This window comes from Lasioglossum baleicum, chromosome 10, assembly GCF_051020765.1.
Source record: "Lasioglossum baleicum chromosome 10, iyLasBale1, whole genome shotgun sequence".
Classification (NCBI taxonomy): Eukaryota; Metazoa; Arthropoda; class Insecta; order Hymenoptera; family Halictidae; genus Lasioglossum; species Lasioglossum baleicum.
This window is the reverse complement of record NC_134938.1, coordinates 2,901,049-2,914,627: the sequence shown is the minus strand read 5'-3', so window position 1 is coordinate 2,914,627 and position 13,579 is coordinate 2,901,049. Positions and strand designations below refer to the sequence as shown.

The 13,579-nt window shown below is 36.7% G+C and overlaps 1 protein-coding gene across 4 annotated transcripts; it reads right to left on the bottom strand.

Moving 5' to 3' along the window:
* Positions 1-986: 986 nt before the first annotated feature.
* On the bottom strand, positions 987-12,595 carry LOC143212995 (membrane metallo-endopeptidase-like 1). Of its 4 annotated transcripts, XM_076432398.1 has the most exons (18): positions 12,299-12,595; positions 11,344-11,507; positions 8,884-9,045; positions 8,554-8,637; positions 7,861-8,072; positions 7,354-7,548; positions 7,161-7,274; positions 5,245-5,386; positions 4,944-5,061; positions 4,188-4,278; positions 3,928-4,104; positions 3,745-3,845; positions 3,009-3,067; positions 2,889-2,940; positions 2,687-2,754; positions 2,295-2,440; positions 1,609-1,770; positions 987-1,435 (listed from the first exon to the last, which is right to left on the bottom strand). In XM_076432398.1, the coding sequence occupies exons 1-18, from the start codon at positions 12,316-12,318 to the stop codon at positions 1,256-1,258; spliced, it is 2,247 nt and encodes a 748-aa protein (XP_076288513.1). In that variant the 5' UTR covers positions 12,319-12,595; the 3' UTR covers positions 987-1,255. The 4 variants fall into 4 exon arrangements, with proteins under 4 accessions (XP_076288513.1, XP_076288515.1, XP_076288516.1 ...); XM_076432400.1 differs by lacking the exons at positions 11,344-11,507; positions 12,299-12,595 and adding an exon at positions 10,097-10,806; XM_076432401.1 differs by lacking the exons at positions 11,344-11,507; positions 12,299-12,595 and adding an exon at positions 10,287-10,806.
* Positions 12,596-13,579: the final 984 nt, after the last annotated feature.

The following is a 13,579-nucleotide window of genomic DNA, read 5'->3' as shown; positions in this document are numbered from 1 at the left end:
ATGATGTCGAAGGAGGTATTCGAAATTCAGTAGTATAAGCCAACGACAAGTCAGACGGTCGAAAATTTTTGAAAATCTCGGAAATTGAGAAAGTATCAGGAAAACATGATATCGGAGGAGGTGGCACGAAATTCAGTAGTATAAGTCAACGACAAGTCAGACGGTCGAAAATTTTTGAAAATCTCGGAAATTGAGAAAGTATCAGGAGCACATGATATCGGAGGAGGTGGCACGAAATTCAGTAGTATAACTCAACGACAAGTCAGACGGCCGAAAATTCTTGAAAATTTTCGAAAATCTCGAAAATTGAACTTTGTATTAGGAGAACATGATGTCAAAGGAGGTATTCGAAATCCAGTAGTATAAGCCAACGACAAGTCAGACGGTCGAAAATTTTTGAAAATCTCGGAAATTGAGAAAGTATCAGGAGCACATGATATCGGAGGAGGTGGCACGAAATTCAGTAGTATAAGTCAACGACAAGTCAGACGGTCGAAAATTTTTGAAAATCTCGGAAATTGAGAAAGTATCAGGAGCACATGATATCCGAGGAGGTGGCACGAAATTCAGTAGTATAAGTCAACGACAAGTCAGACGGTCGAAAATTGGCGAAAATCTCGGAAATTGAGAAAGTATCAGGAGCACATGATATCGGAGGAGGTGGCACGAAATTCAGTAGTATAACTCAACGACAAGTCAGACGGCCGAAAATTCTTGAAAATTTTCGAAAATCTCGAAAATTGAACTTTGTATTAGGAGAACATGATGTCGAAGGAGGTATTCGAAATCCAGTAGTATAAGCCAACGACAAGTCAGACGGTCGAAAATTTTTGAAAATCTCGGAAATTGAGAAAGTATCAGGAAAACATGATATCGCAGGAGGTGGCACGAAATTCAGTAGTACAACTCAACGACAAGTCAGACGGCCGAAAATTTTCGACGCGTCAGTAGAGAAATTCGATTTTGGAGAGTTTTGGGAGCGGTGAGTAAAGAACACATTAACTTTGTGGTAACTAATATTCTTTATTTTTCACTAATAAAATGTGGTGTGTGAAAAATTGCGTACAAATTTTTATTTTTTACAATACAGCTAAAGTTTCCTCCTTGTCACGGCCGCGCGTTTTGGCTTCCCATGATGGTCATAGATCTCGTTTTACTGTATAACTCTATTTACATTTTATTTCCGGATATTAGTCTATCTACATGAATAGAAAATACGTACAAAATTAAGTAACATGCTCTTCGTGATGCATAACTAATTCCATAAAGTACATTTATGTCGTGGATTCATAGGACTGTCCTGTGGGCATTGGAAAGCTTCAGAGAAGGCAGCCATGTTGGAAAGACTTCCAACAACGCGATATTTTGGGGGACTATGTTCGTCGCTGTTAACTGCGTCCGCTTCATATTCTGGCCTTACGTGGGCACACCAGGCCTATGGAATAGAGTTTACAAATAGAATTAATGAATGTTTAATCTAAATGATAAAGGATTCGGATTTAAAATAAAGTTGCAATTGATTAATTGTGAGAACCATGAATTCATTTGTACACCGAAATTTATGATTGTTTTCGATTTTTAACGTGAATAAGATTGTGTGCAACTTACGTTTGCGAATTCTAAAAAGAATAATTGGTCGTCGGTAAAATGTTCTAGTCCGGGTAGCTTCATCTGGTGTTTCTGATGTGCTATCTTATGGTACGCTGAGAAAGCTACTTGAGCGCCAACCGCGTCCGCCAGATTTTCATCTTCAGTAAGTTTGCCATCCAGCTGTACACGATAAAGTTTCGTTAATCTCACAAATCGCAATTAACTCGAAAAACCACTTTCTCATCCGCAGTAATACGTACAAAATGTCTTCGATTTTTTTTATATTCGGAACACATCATTCCCCCATAAAATGCTTACACATATTATCATTTCATGGTAACTATACAGCTTATCTTTATGCAAAATAAAAATTTTGTACCTGAATTGCAACAAACTGGAATGAAATATAAATTTATTTTCTTTAATATACTTAAGAGGTTGAAAATAACGTAACAGTATTTTTAAATTCTGCTAATGTCTTTTTACCGTTTTAAATTACACCTCATTTTTGTTATAAATGCATAAAATCCGTGTATTAAAATAAAGTACGATGTAACCATGATACCACAGTAATCGGTACAAGTACCCTATTCCCGCAGAAAATAAACAGGAATACCCCAAAGAAAAGAAAATTTGACTTGTTTCCACTATACTGAAGTCTGCTTCGAGAATGAAGGTCTCGAATATAAAATCAAAAAGCCTACCTGAACATTGTCTCCGTGTTCGTCCAAGACATCCAGAGTGTAATTACCAAATTGATATACGAAACAAGTCGCACGGTCCTCATACTTGTCCATTATATTTCGAGAGATCCACCCAGACTTATAACCATTGGCATCGAATTTGATCCCTGAAAGAAAAATTAAATTTTATCATTATTGTTACTATTTTATTTATTCTGTTTAAGTTTGCAGACATTACAGTCTTATGTGTACATACAGGAACTATTTATCTTATTTCTTATATAATTATATAAAATATAATAAGCATAAAGCAAACTGAACGTAAAGATATAATAAAATGTTGGCAATTAATATTTATCGAAGATTAATATATTTTCCCTCGAAATGTTCAAAAGTTTGTAATAAAATCATACCTTCACTGTCGAAGCTGTGAGACAACTCATGGCCGATTACGAAACCAGTGGCTGCATAGTTGATGGCGCTGATGACATACAGATCATGAATGGCTCGCACACTTACACGTGTGTATACAATATGTCCTTATCGAGATTTTTTGAATAAAAGAAGAAACAAAAACTACAAGGAAATATCTAATAGCAGAGTATAATAACTTACTCCGGTAAGAGTGGCGTGAAATAAGGCTCTTGTAGTTCAGCTGCTGGTATAACTGAAAAGAATTATTATTTTTGATTTTTGCATTCTGATGAATTTATCTTTTCGAAATATAATACTCACTAATGGCGTTAATTGTTTGAGTATAAAATGCGTTGACCGTAATAGGATAATCCAACCAGCTGAAATTATACAAACATTTGTTTATAAATTCTATATAAAATTTCTATAAATAATATTACTCCCTCAAATAATATTAGATGCATAAATTTTCATATTAATTTAATGATACTTCTATATATAAATTCTATATAAAATTTCTATAAATAATTTTACTCCCCCAAATAATATTAGATACATAAATTTTCATATTAATTTAATGATATTTCTAAATTCTATATAAAATTTCTATAAATAATATTACTCCCCCAAATAATATTAGAATAAATTTTCATATTAATTTAATGATATTTTTAAATTCTATATAAAATTTCTATAAATAATGTACAGGGTGATTCGCTAAGCGTGCCACCTAAATTACATGTAAACTATTTGGCGTATGAAAAAATGGTTGAAACGAAAGTTGTATGATGTTAAGAGTAGCATAGAATGTAATAATTAGTTTTTTCCCCTATTTCGTTTTTTTTTATCGAGACATAAAGGCCATCTCGAGTTTTCTTCTAGTAAATGGTAAATTTCAATCTTACGGTCGAAGAGAAAATCAAACCCTGAATTAATACAGGATGTAAAACCAATAGTTGCCGAGATATTCTCTATAAATGATTTTTAATGCAAGTGATGCTCGAACTAAAAAATATTTCAGGATCAATTAATGTGTGCAAGCACTTTTAAAACTCACTCGGTCCGGCTGACAACGCCTCTGAACTCTTTCAAACCCCTAATTAATTCGTGTGCGGCGCAATTCAATAGATTTTGAAAGTAGTCCGCACCTATTTTCAGCTGTGGAAAATTCAACGAAGCATTTTCGAAGGTTATTATATATTTTAATCTTAACATTTATATTTAAACAGAGACTCGGTACCCCTTCGTAAAATTGAATCACAGCTTCATCGTCCTTGTACCATTCTGGGTATCCAACTTGCGTGTTGATCAAGTGTAGTTTCCGCGCTAGAGCCGTTTTCACCGTGTCGGACAGCCAATGAGAATGCTGTATACGATTATTCAACTCTTCTTTTATTCGTTGAACCATTTCCTTTGCCTTGGGAAAAAGTAACGAAATTTCAAATGTTAGTATTGCGAACCACTGTACACTGTTCTGTTGATTGTCGTATTGAACCACACCTTGTCGACCACGTCGTCCGAAACGTACTTTTTCACAAACATATACGACACTGCGTCTTTCATGTGCATGTTCAGCACGCAGACTTCCCATCTGAAAGTACATTCGGAATTATTTCGTTTCACAGCAATAAATGTTTTGATATCATTCTTTCAACGAGAATATTCGAGGTGATCGAAGTTATTGGACCATCCTGTATACACTTGGACAAGCAAGATAACTGTTTCAATTTCACTTCGTTCCAATGAATGAAGTTATCACACTTTCGCACAAAAGTATCAGCATGATTTCACTGTTTACGAAATGGATGTGTGCATATATGCGTGGTGAGAACGAGGAAGAAACATAATAAGTGAGGAACAAGAACGTATGAAGTGAATTTGATTGTATGAAATCAAGAAATGAGTGTGCACGAAGGAGTGCTTGTTTGAAAATTTTGTCTGTCGTTGATTGATCGCTTGAAAAATCGGGGAAAAAGTCGATTTCAATACTTTGAAGGTCTGAAGAACAACTTTTTTCCAAAGAATAAAAATCATTTAAATCTTTTAAATGTTGAAATGCATTTTTGATTTCGTAATGTTATAGCTGACGTGAAGACGAATTCGACGACCCACTGCGGGTCATTTCATTAACATTTACAATTCGATCCACTGCTCGAACAATGCAAAGGCTAAAATGAGTCATTGTTGATAGTTCTAGAGCTTTGAAAACCGAGATTTACGAGTGATAACATACCGGTATTTTCGCGTGTGGTTTACCTTCGCATATAGTTCGAAATGTTGTACGACGAATAGGTCATGTTGAAAGTGATGTTCCTCATCTCTTGCGTGGTGAACGACAGGAATTTGTTGACCATGTTCCACTGGATGTAATTGACTGGAAAAGGTAAGCATAATGAAGACAGAAGACCGTGGGGTTCACTGTCAATGAGCATTCGAGGGAAATATCAGACTGTGATGGTCGTCACGTAACTACTTTAGCTCTGTCGGGAAAACAGCAACTGCCAATGGTGAACGTAAACTACCATTAACCGTAAAATCTGTGTAATCACGGCATTACCAATCACACGTTGCGAAGTGTTTCCAAGTAGCCTCGCCAGCTTGTAAAGGAATACCGGGTTGTACACGACAATCGGTTCGGACGCGTCTATGCTAATGTTAGCCCACTTGAACACATGTTGCATCATTTCCAAGAAATTGATCTGTAAGTATTTGCATGGGCCAAAATACAGTTTGCACACCTTTGTTCCAGGATTCGTTGAATTAGTCGCTAATGATTGGCAGTACACGAAAATTCAGCGGAAGTGGACACAAAGACCGATGGTTTTGTATTTCCTTTACAGCAGGGGTGGCCAACCTATGGTGCGTACAAGTGGCGTGTTGCATCCTTATTTAGTAGGATCTTATCCAGACCCTACCATCTTATTCAGTTCTTATCCAGAACTGATACGGAAGCATGAAGCTGCGCATGTAGCTTTTTCCGTAAAGCTGCGACAGCTACATGCTGCCGAATAATTGCAAATTACGCCTCGTAAACGTAGAAATAGGAATTTCCAGATTGATGGAAACACGGCCTAGATTGATCTTTTATCTAGCGCTTTTGAGAATGAGAAGAATGAGAAATGAGAAGGCGCATCCCGCACCCTTGCAATTCTACAAACCCCTTTCTATATATCTCTTGCAATTCTACTACCCCTTAATATCTACTTTAGCTTTTAGTGTTCTCCCATCAAATCCAGCTCTCCTGTACAATTTGCACATCATCCAACAATTTAATTATATTGAATTGTTCACGACAACGCGATTCCCCTCTCGTCCAAGAGATCATTTCTCACTATTGTAGATCGATGCTGCAATAAACTTGTGTCTTTCGAACTGGCGTAAATTAATTAGTTTAGGTACCGTAATTAAGTTATCCCTTTTCCTCCCCTAGCGAAGCAGATTCTACCGCCATCCCGATTTTCCATCCCCAACAATGAGCGTAAGAAGGTAGAAAAAGTGCTGTGTATGGTTGAAAAGAGGTTGGCCACCCCTGCTTTACAAGATACCGCCTATGCTGATTCATCGTTAATGAATAATGAATAATGAATCCGTCCGAAGCACAGCATGTTTATAGACTGCGGATTTTATGTATTTATGGCAAACGCGTGAGTAGCTCAAACAGGAAACGGTGAAGGCATTTAAAGAAATCAAGTCGCTAGACTCGTTAAGATAAATAGATTGCCATGTAATTTCTGTATTTCGCAGTTGATGCAGACAGATTTTTATTCTGCATAAGAATCCGCTGTCTAGTTACGTATATGTTTGAGGCAAGGATTTGTACTCATCAGGAGATGCCAGTGATTTTGACAATGGGGCGCAAGACGTGTAGCGCGGAGTGAGGATATGGTCCCAAACAAGTTTCTCACTGCCATCTGCTGATTGACGATCAGTACGTCTTACTTCAACTTATTGTTAGTCCAAAGTTCAATCGTTACGAATTCTTTTTGCAATTCTAATATTGTAAATTAGGATCGAAACTGCGAATATGCCTGCGGCTTTTATGCATGTATAATAAAAATGCATTGATCGAATGGAGAATAGTAAACTCATTCAAAGAGTTTAAATACACTATTGCATTGTTTTCAGCTTTTTACTCGATAGTAAAAATTGTTCGCATTATTTTCACGCTGAAAAGCTACATGGACATTCATTTCTTTTCTCAAATTTTAAATTAATTTTTACATGTTAAATATTAAACATATACTTGAGATCTCCATTTATTTAAATTTTGAATTTATTTTATAAGGGAATTCCTCTTAATATTTAAAACCCAAAATTTAAAATTATTCTAAGCGAATTCCACTTAATACCTAAACATGAATTGAAAATTTGAGAAAAGAAATAAATGTCCGTGTGGCTTTTTCAGCTTGAATCCGCAGTCTCCTGATATGAAATGACGTCGAACATGTTCCGATAAGTTTAATAGCGAATTACTTTCGCCGTGGGAGCTGTCACGCCGGAACTGCTGTACCATTTTTGCAATTCTCCGAGAGTCATTCGCTCGTAGTTTTCAGTGGAAGCGTGCGACTCTTTATCCTCCTCGAAAATCTATAAAATATTCATATTTTCCAATTGAATGGGTTTGTCGAAAGAATATGCAGAGCGTAGGATGAGAGAAAATTATTACATTAAGAAGATCGATCTCAAAAGCCACCATTTTTGCCACGTCATTGATCAATTGATGTTGATGCACATGGTAACCTTTGTTCTGCGCAAAAGTTTCAATTATGCGGTAGATGCCTACCGCGTATGTGTCGTTGTCGTTGAATATTTTGCTCAAGTCCCTCTTTGTTGATAGAGGATACTCTGCCTCCTGATCTAGCTGCAGAAGCAAGAAATGACAAATCAGACTATTGTGTTCAAATTATATTCTGACGTAAAACAAAGTTTCGTGGTCCACTCTGTAGTTGGATCAAAATATCAATAGGAATACTTCAATTTGGGTCTCATGGAAATCACCGACACAGATTTCTCCGACAACATTTCATTAAATGAAAATCAGTGGAAGAACGAAATATGAAACCGAGTGTTCTTGAATTAATTAATTAATAAATAAAAAATTAATGAAATGTTGTCGGTGAGAACCGTGTCGGAGAAATCTGTTGTCGATCAATCTATGGTTGTAATGGCTTACCGTGAGCACGTATTGATGCGTATTGTTCTGATCGACTTCATATTCGATGTTGTAGAAAGCGCTATTGCCGATCAGTGTCACGTAATGCTTGTCAATCCTTTGCCAAGGGAACTTGTGAGAGTCCCAAGCTTTCAGTGGCATTGCCATCGGCCATCCACCGGTAGAATCAAGGATGTCTTGAATTGGTTTTATACCCCTTCTCTCGATAGCGTCTGATGGGACAATATAAAACAATGGTTACATAAAAATTCAATCGAATTATAATAAAAACTTTCGTTAACCCTGTAATGCAGGGGTTCCCGACTTTTCTCCTACATCGACCCCTTTTGAAAGAATTTTCTTCATCGACCCCCTTGCATTTTTCTCTATACACGCGACAGTGAATTATTTCAGAATTTTAGGTTGCAGAATCGATTTTTCTCGAAGTTCTCAGAGTTGTACCACGTTTACAATATTATGTTAGTTGTGTCGCGTCACGATTCTTAATGTGTAATTTTTTCAGATTTTTCGGATTATGCGAACATGCTTTAAAAAATTGGAAATCTCCACAAACATTTAATAATATGAAAAATTCTAGAATAAAAATAAGGAACGTACTTCGAAAGTACATTGAATTTCTCGTAGCACTTCAGAGTTAATTACAAACTTCAAATAGAATGTTTTATAAATATATTTCTGCGAACAGTGTCTTACCAACGTTCATGCAGGAACGATAAAGTTTCCTCGCCATTTTAACCGGAATGATATCAGAAGGTCTATCTGGTTCCTCGAGGATATCTTGAAAGAAAAGATACAGAAATAATGCATCGTAAACAATCTGAAGAATTGAAATGTCCACTGTGGAATTTTGCTAGAGGCTTATCTGAAGGGAATATAGTCCCAGAGACTAGTTTCTAAACTTGTTCTCTCTCGATTGAACGGAAAACATGCGAAATAAAAAGAAATTGGCAAATAGAAGACAATGAAAAGAAGGATGTTCGATTTAAAAAACGAAAATCACTGAAACAAAAATCCTGTTCTTGCCTTTCAAACGTTTGTAGGTCTTTTCCATGATGACCTGATCCTCGGACCATTCCACTTCGTTGTCCGGTATATGATTGTGTTTGTTCCATGAACCACAAGTATACTGATAAAAATCCTCGCAAGGATCTGCCGAGGTGTCCATGCTCTCGAGAATCTTCTTAGCTGTCATTAAAGTATTAATTAAATCAATTATTTGAGAAACAACTTAAAATAAAATCGAACAATCTAACATAACAGCGACCCGTTTTTATATCAAGCCTTAAACAATGATTTTTGACTTGTCAAGAACAAACGCCGAATATAATCCCCCAATAAATAAGATTTTATCAAAGAAACATATATTTGGAACAACGAAACGCGGTAATTTCGAAAGAAATTTAAAAATCTTGATTTTATTACTTGCAGTAGCTGTTAAGTTAACAAATGTACATTAAAATAATCAATTTTTCAATGGTAGCCTAGAGAAACGCCGAATTCTCATTATTTTTTATGAACTATTAATGTTTGCAAATCACAAATATACATTTGACGACACTGTAGACAACATATCTGTCACATGAGCAATAAAAATATTTTTCATACTAATATTTTGATCACCCAGTGTGTACGAAGTAGTATACTACCCTCCATTTTATCCTGTCTAGACAGGATAACTACCATAAAGTTGCATTTTATATTTAAACACTTCGTAGAAACGATATCTTCAACTAGCCAGGCTATTAAAAGAATTGTTTACATTTTTCGACCATAGTGATGGTCAGAAAATTGCGTTATCCGCTCAAATCATACTGCAATTATGTTCTGATGCGTACTGTACCGTGTATACATATATAGTAGTAATGATTGTCAACAACATTGACACTAAAACAACCGAGTATTGAAAATAAAGTTTCCGAAACATTCCATAAAAATTCAAAGATCTCGAAGATCGAGATTTTCGTAAAAGCATCCATAAAAATCTAGAGAACTGTAAAGTCTCGCTAATAAAGTATAATTGTTCTCCTGTCGATCGTAAAATTTAACTGTTCCGGTAGTTGCATAAATAGTATTCTTTCATTGACTAACGGACTCCATTAACAAAATCTCATTGACCAATAAGTTCTTTCCCACGCCAGCCATTTTCTGTGTTAGCACATAGCTGCGGTAATGACCGTCAACTTTACGAGCCGAGAGATCCTCGCAATTAACTAGAATTTTCCATTTCCTCGCGTACTCGATCCGCGCAGCACGTGTGATTCAGTGTCCCGTGAAAAAAGATACCGCGGAATGTCGTTTGTTTCCTTTTCACGATAATCTGCAACGCATACAGTGGATCCGGAAATTGTTTGAACACTAAATTTCCGATTTGTGAGAAGCCATCGACATTAAAACTGTGATAACTTCGTTAAATAAAAATAACAGACCGAATACTGCGCGCACAAGACCGCACGGTCGAGCTGCACACCTTTTTTTCCCCGCTCGCTCGGCTAAACTCGGCTGCCACGAGTTTACCCGAGTAGCGTTTCATCTCGGAGCGTAACGGATCAGACTCGTTCACTGCCCAGCAATTGTGTACGCGGTGCACTTAAACAAGTTTGCGGTGCACTTAAACAAGTTTTCACTGCACAAGGTTTCACTTCACTAACTCGCTCGAACACAGTATTAATTTTAATAACAAATTAAGGTAAATAATCTTGATTTCTACCGAATGATCAAACACTAGAACGGTACGTAATCGTTTCGATAACAACCGACAAGGTAAATCAAAAGTACGTGTGTCCACTTTGACATTCGCGTATATTATGAAGCCGCGGTCGCACCCTTGCGACCGATTGTCACCGAAGATCGGCGATTGTCTCCGAATTGGGATCGGCCCGGCCGAGGCCGCACTGCATACCGACAATTAAACCATTAAATAAACTCTGTAAGTCCCCGCAATAAAACAAAAGGTTCGACTACCTAAATTCTATTGACCTTAATTAGAGGTACCATAATCACAAAAAATGTTTGGGGCTCTCTTTTCCCTTTCCCTTTCCAAACCCCTTTCTGGGGTTTAACGCAAAAAGTAAAATAGTTTATTTACCGCGTTTCAGATTTTATTAAAATAGAAATATTTTATCTTATGGCTCACTCAGGTTGTTGAAATAAACATATTTTACTTTCGGAATTGTATATCTTATTTGAAATACTATTTTAATAAAAAAGATTTTAATAAAAAAAATTGAAATAACTATTTCATTTAATCAAAATAAAATCTAAAATGTTAAATAGTATTCGAGATATTTATTTCGCCAAATAATGCCACCTCTGGTTCGTACTAATGTGTTTTACGAAATTGCCACAGGTTTCGTTCGAATACTTTTTTGATCCACTGTATCTGCACGGAACAACGCGCGAACAGTCGGTTACATAATGCGACACGCGTGCACGAGAAAATCCCAACTTATATAAATGTTACGTTACGAGATCAACAAAACGCACCGATCTGATTGCAGTACACCGTCTCGCAAACTCTTTGCTCTTGTTTCTCATGGTAGTCGTGGTCCAGCAGTGTCTCCGTGTCGTTCACCGTGTCCTCCAGTATCCTCCAGATCCTGGTGACCGGTAGTCCGGTAGGTAACGACGTTACGATTGTTAGATGACTTCTGTTGAGGAAAACGCGGTAAATTAACGAGTAGCGGATCTTTATGCAAAATAAAAATTGTCCGCAAACCACAGAAGCTGAAACTAATACACCGTTGTCCTCAAATCTTTTCGATATGTCCACTGCTTTAAGAATGTTCTGGAGGTATATAAAAACGCAACAAAATTTTGAAAATTCGACAAGATATGATTCTTACTAAATTAACGCAATTACCAAAGTTTGGGTTCGATTCACTGCACCGTTTAAGAATTATAGCAACTTGAAGTTTGCACATTTTAACACGTCTTCTTATGGAGAATTCATAAAATTCCACTTCAAACCCTATTTAAACCTTGAAAAAACGCAACCAGAAACTCCAAGAAACGAAAATATACTCATGAATGGCTTTCATTGCCAATATATTGAGGGATTTCGAATTTCTTGTAATTTTGTCTCCCATTGTACCTCCAGAACATCCTTAAATTGTACGTGCTTATTTTTGTCACGAATGTGTAAATGTTAATGAGTAATTCTGCGAAGAGAGTCGGAGGTCAGAAAAATAAACTGCGAACCACCACTATTCGCATAATATTAATGGAATCGTGTATCGCGTTCTAGATTTCCATTGTTCGTTTCGTGTTTGTTCGCACGATCGAACGATCGGAACGAATTGCGAAAGAATTGATTGCACGTGCTCTATCACTTGCACTTGAACTCGAAAAAAAAACGCCACCGATAATATCGAGGTAAACGTGTCCCACCGTCACTGTTTGTCGAACGCTAAATCGTTGTTTGCCGCGTGCAATCACTTACATTAGCCACAGGAACAGCATGGCTTGCCGGTGGAGTGTGATCCTGGACTGATGTACCTGATCCGGCAATGAGCTGTCCAAAAGCCGCGGACGCAGCCGTCTTTTTCCAACGGGCGGGTTCCGTAGGCGTTCTTTTTGAATTGGTCGTCGCCAATCACCACGCAAGGTTAATTTGCGAACAATGTTTTATGATAAGAACCAGCCGGGAGTGGGACACGCAGGGAATGATTGATTTCTTGGACTTCTGACAACCGGATTACGTGTAGACGATGAACGAGTCGGTTTTGTTGTTCGCAGGATCTGATTTTCAGCTTGTCATTTTCCGAGTACATGAACGATAATTGCTAGACAGCGGATTTCATGCATAATAGCCGTTGAGAAATCAACGGCTACGTTTAATAACATATTTCATCTCGTTTTAGCAACCGTTTTCTCAGTAGTTGTACCAACTTGTTGTCAATTGTTATTGTTTGAAACGAAATATAATAAAATCCTACTAATGTGGCGAATCTCCGCACCACCTTTAGTTTAGTTTAGAAAGTATTTCAATAGTATTCAGAGACACGCAGCAACATTTGTAATCGATTTTATGGGAGCAGAGTGTAAGCATTTCGATACGATTAATTGTCGAGATCGTTAGAAAAATGCAAACCAATATCCTGAGTCAATTTCCGGACGCTTATATGCTCCTACTTTTTTGAAAAGTGGAAAGGGGGTTTGAAAGCTGTCGGAGGACGGAGGACATTATTAGGATTGAAGGATATTGTTTATTATTTTCGACTTTCCAAGGTCGTTAAAAGGAAAAATATCATTAATTCCTTAACTCCAGTTTCTAACAATAGACTTGAATAATTTCCGTTTTACGTAAATATCCGCAGTTCAGCAATTACCTAGCGATAATAATAATTTCGTCGATTTACAAGATCACGTAATGAACATTTTTATTCATATGTTCATCATCACGTTGCCGTGCGATTACGCGATAACAAGGAAGCAAATATATGAATTGCTTAGCGATGCTGTCCTTTGTGTAATTGATTACTAAAACTAGTACAAAACACATAGCTGTTTTTTTTTCTCGGAATAATTTATTTATCCTCTCAAGGTGAAATACGGGTGAATCCCGTAAGAAGCGGGAAAGTAAATGCCGATCTTTCTGTCCTACCTGAATTACGTAATTATTAATTCAACCATTGGAATTTGAATGAACTATGTGTGTAGAACTTTTAGTATTTTCAAAATTTTTTTCCACGTTATGTAACAAACTAATTATTTTGACTTC

Excerpts from the sequence above, each read along its gene's own strand:
- LOC143212995 (XM_076432398.1), bottom strand. The coding sequence starts at position 12,318 with ATGCTGTTCCTGTGGCTAAT. Across the intron at positions 5,387-7,160 it reads TGACAGCTCCCACGGCGAAA|ATCAATTTCTTGGAAATGAT; the intron begins GTAATTCGCTAT and ends AAATACTTACAG. Across the intron at positions 4,105-4,187 it reads CGGACGACGTGGTCGACAAG|GCAAAGGAAATGGTTCAACG; the intron begins GTGTGGTTCAAT and ends CTTTTTCCCAAG.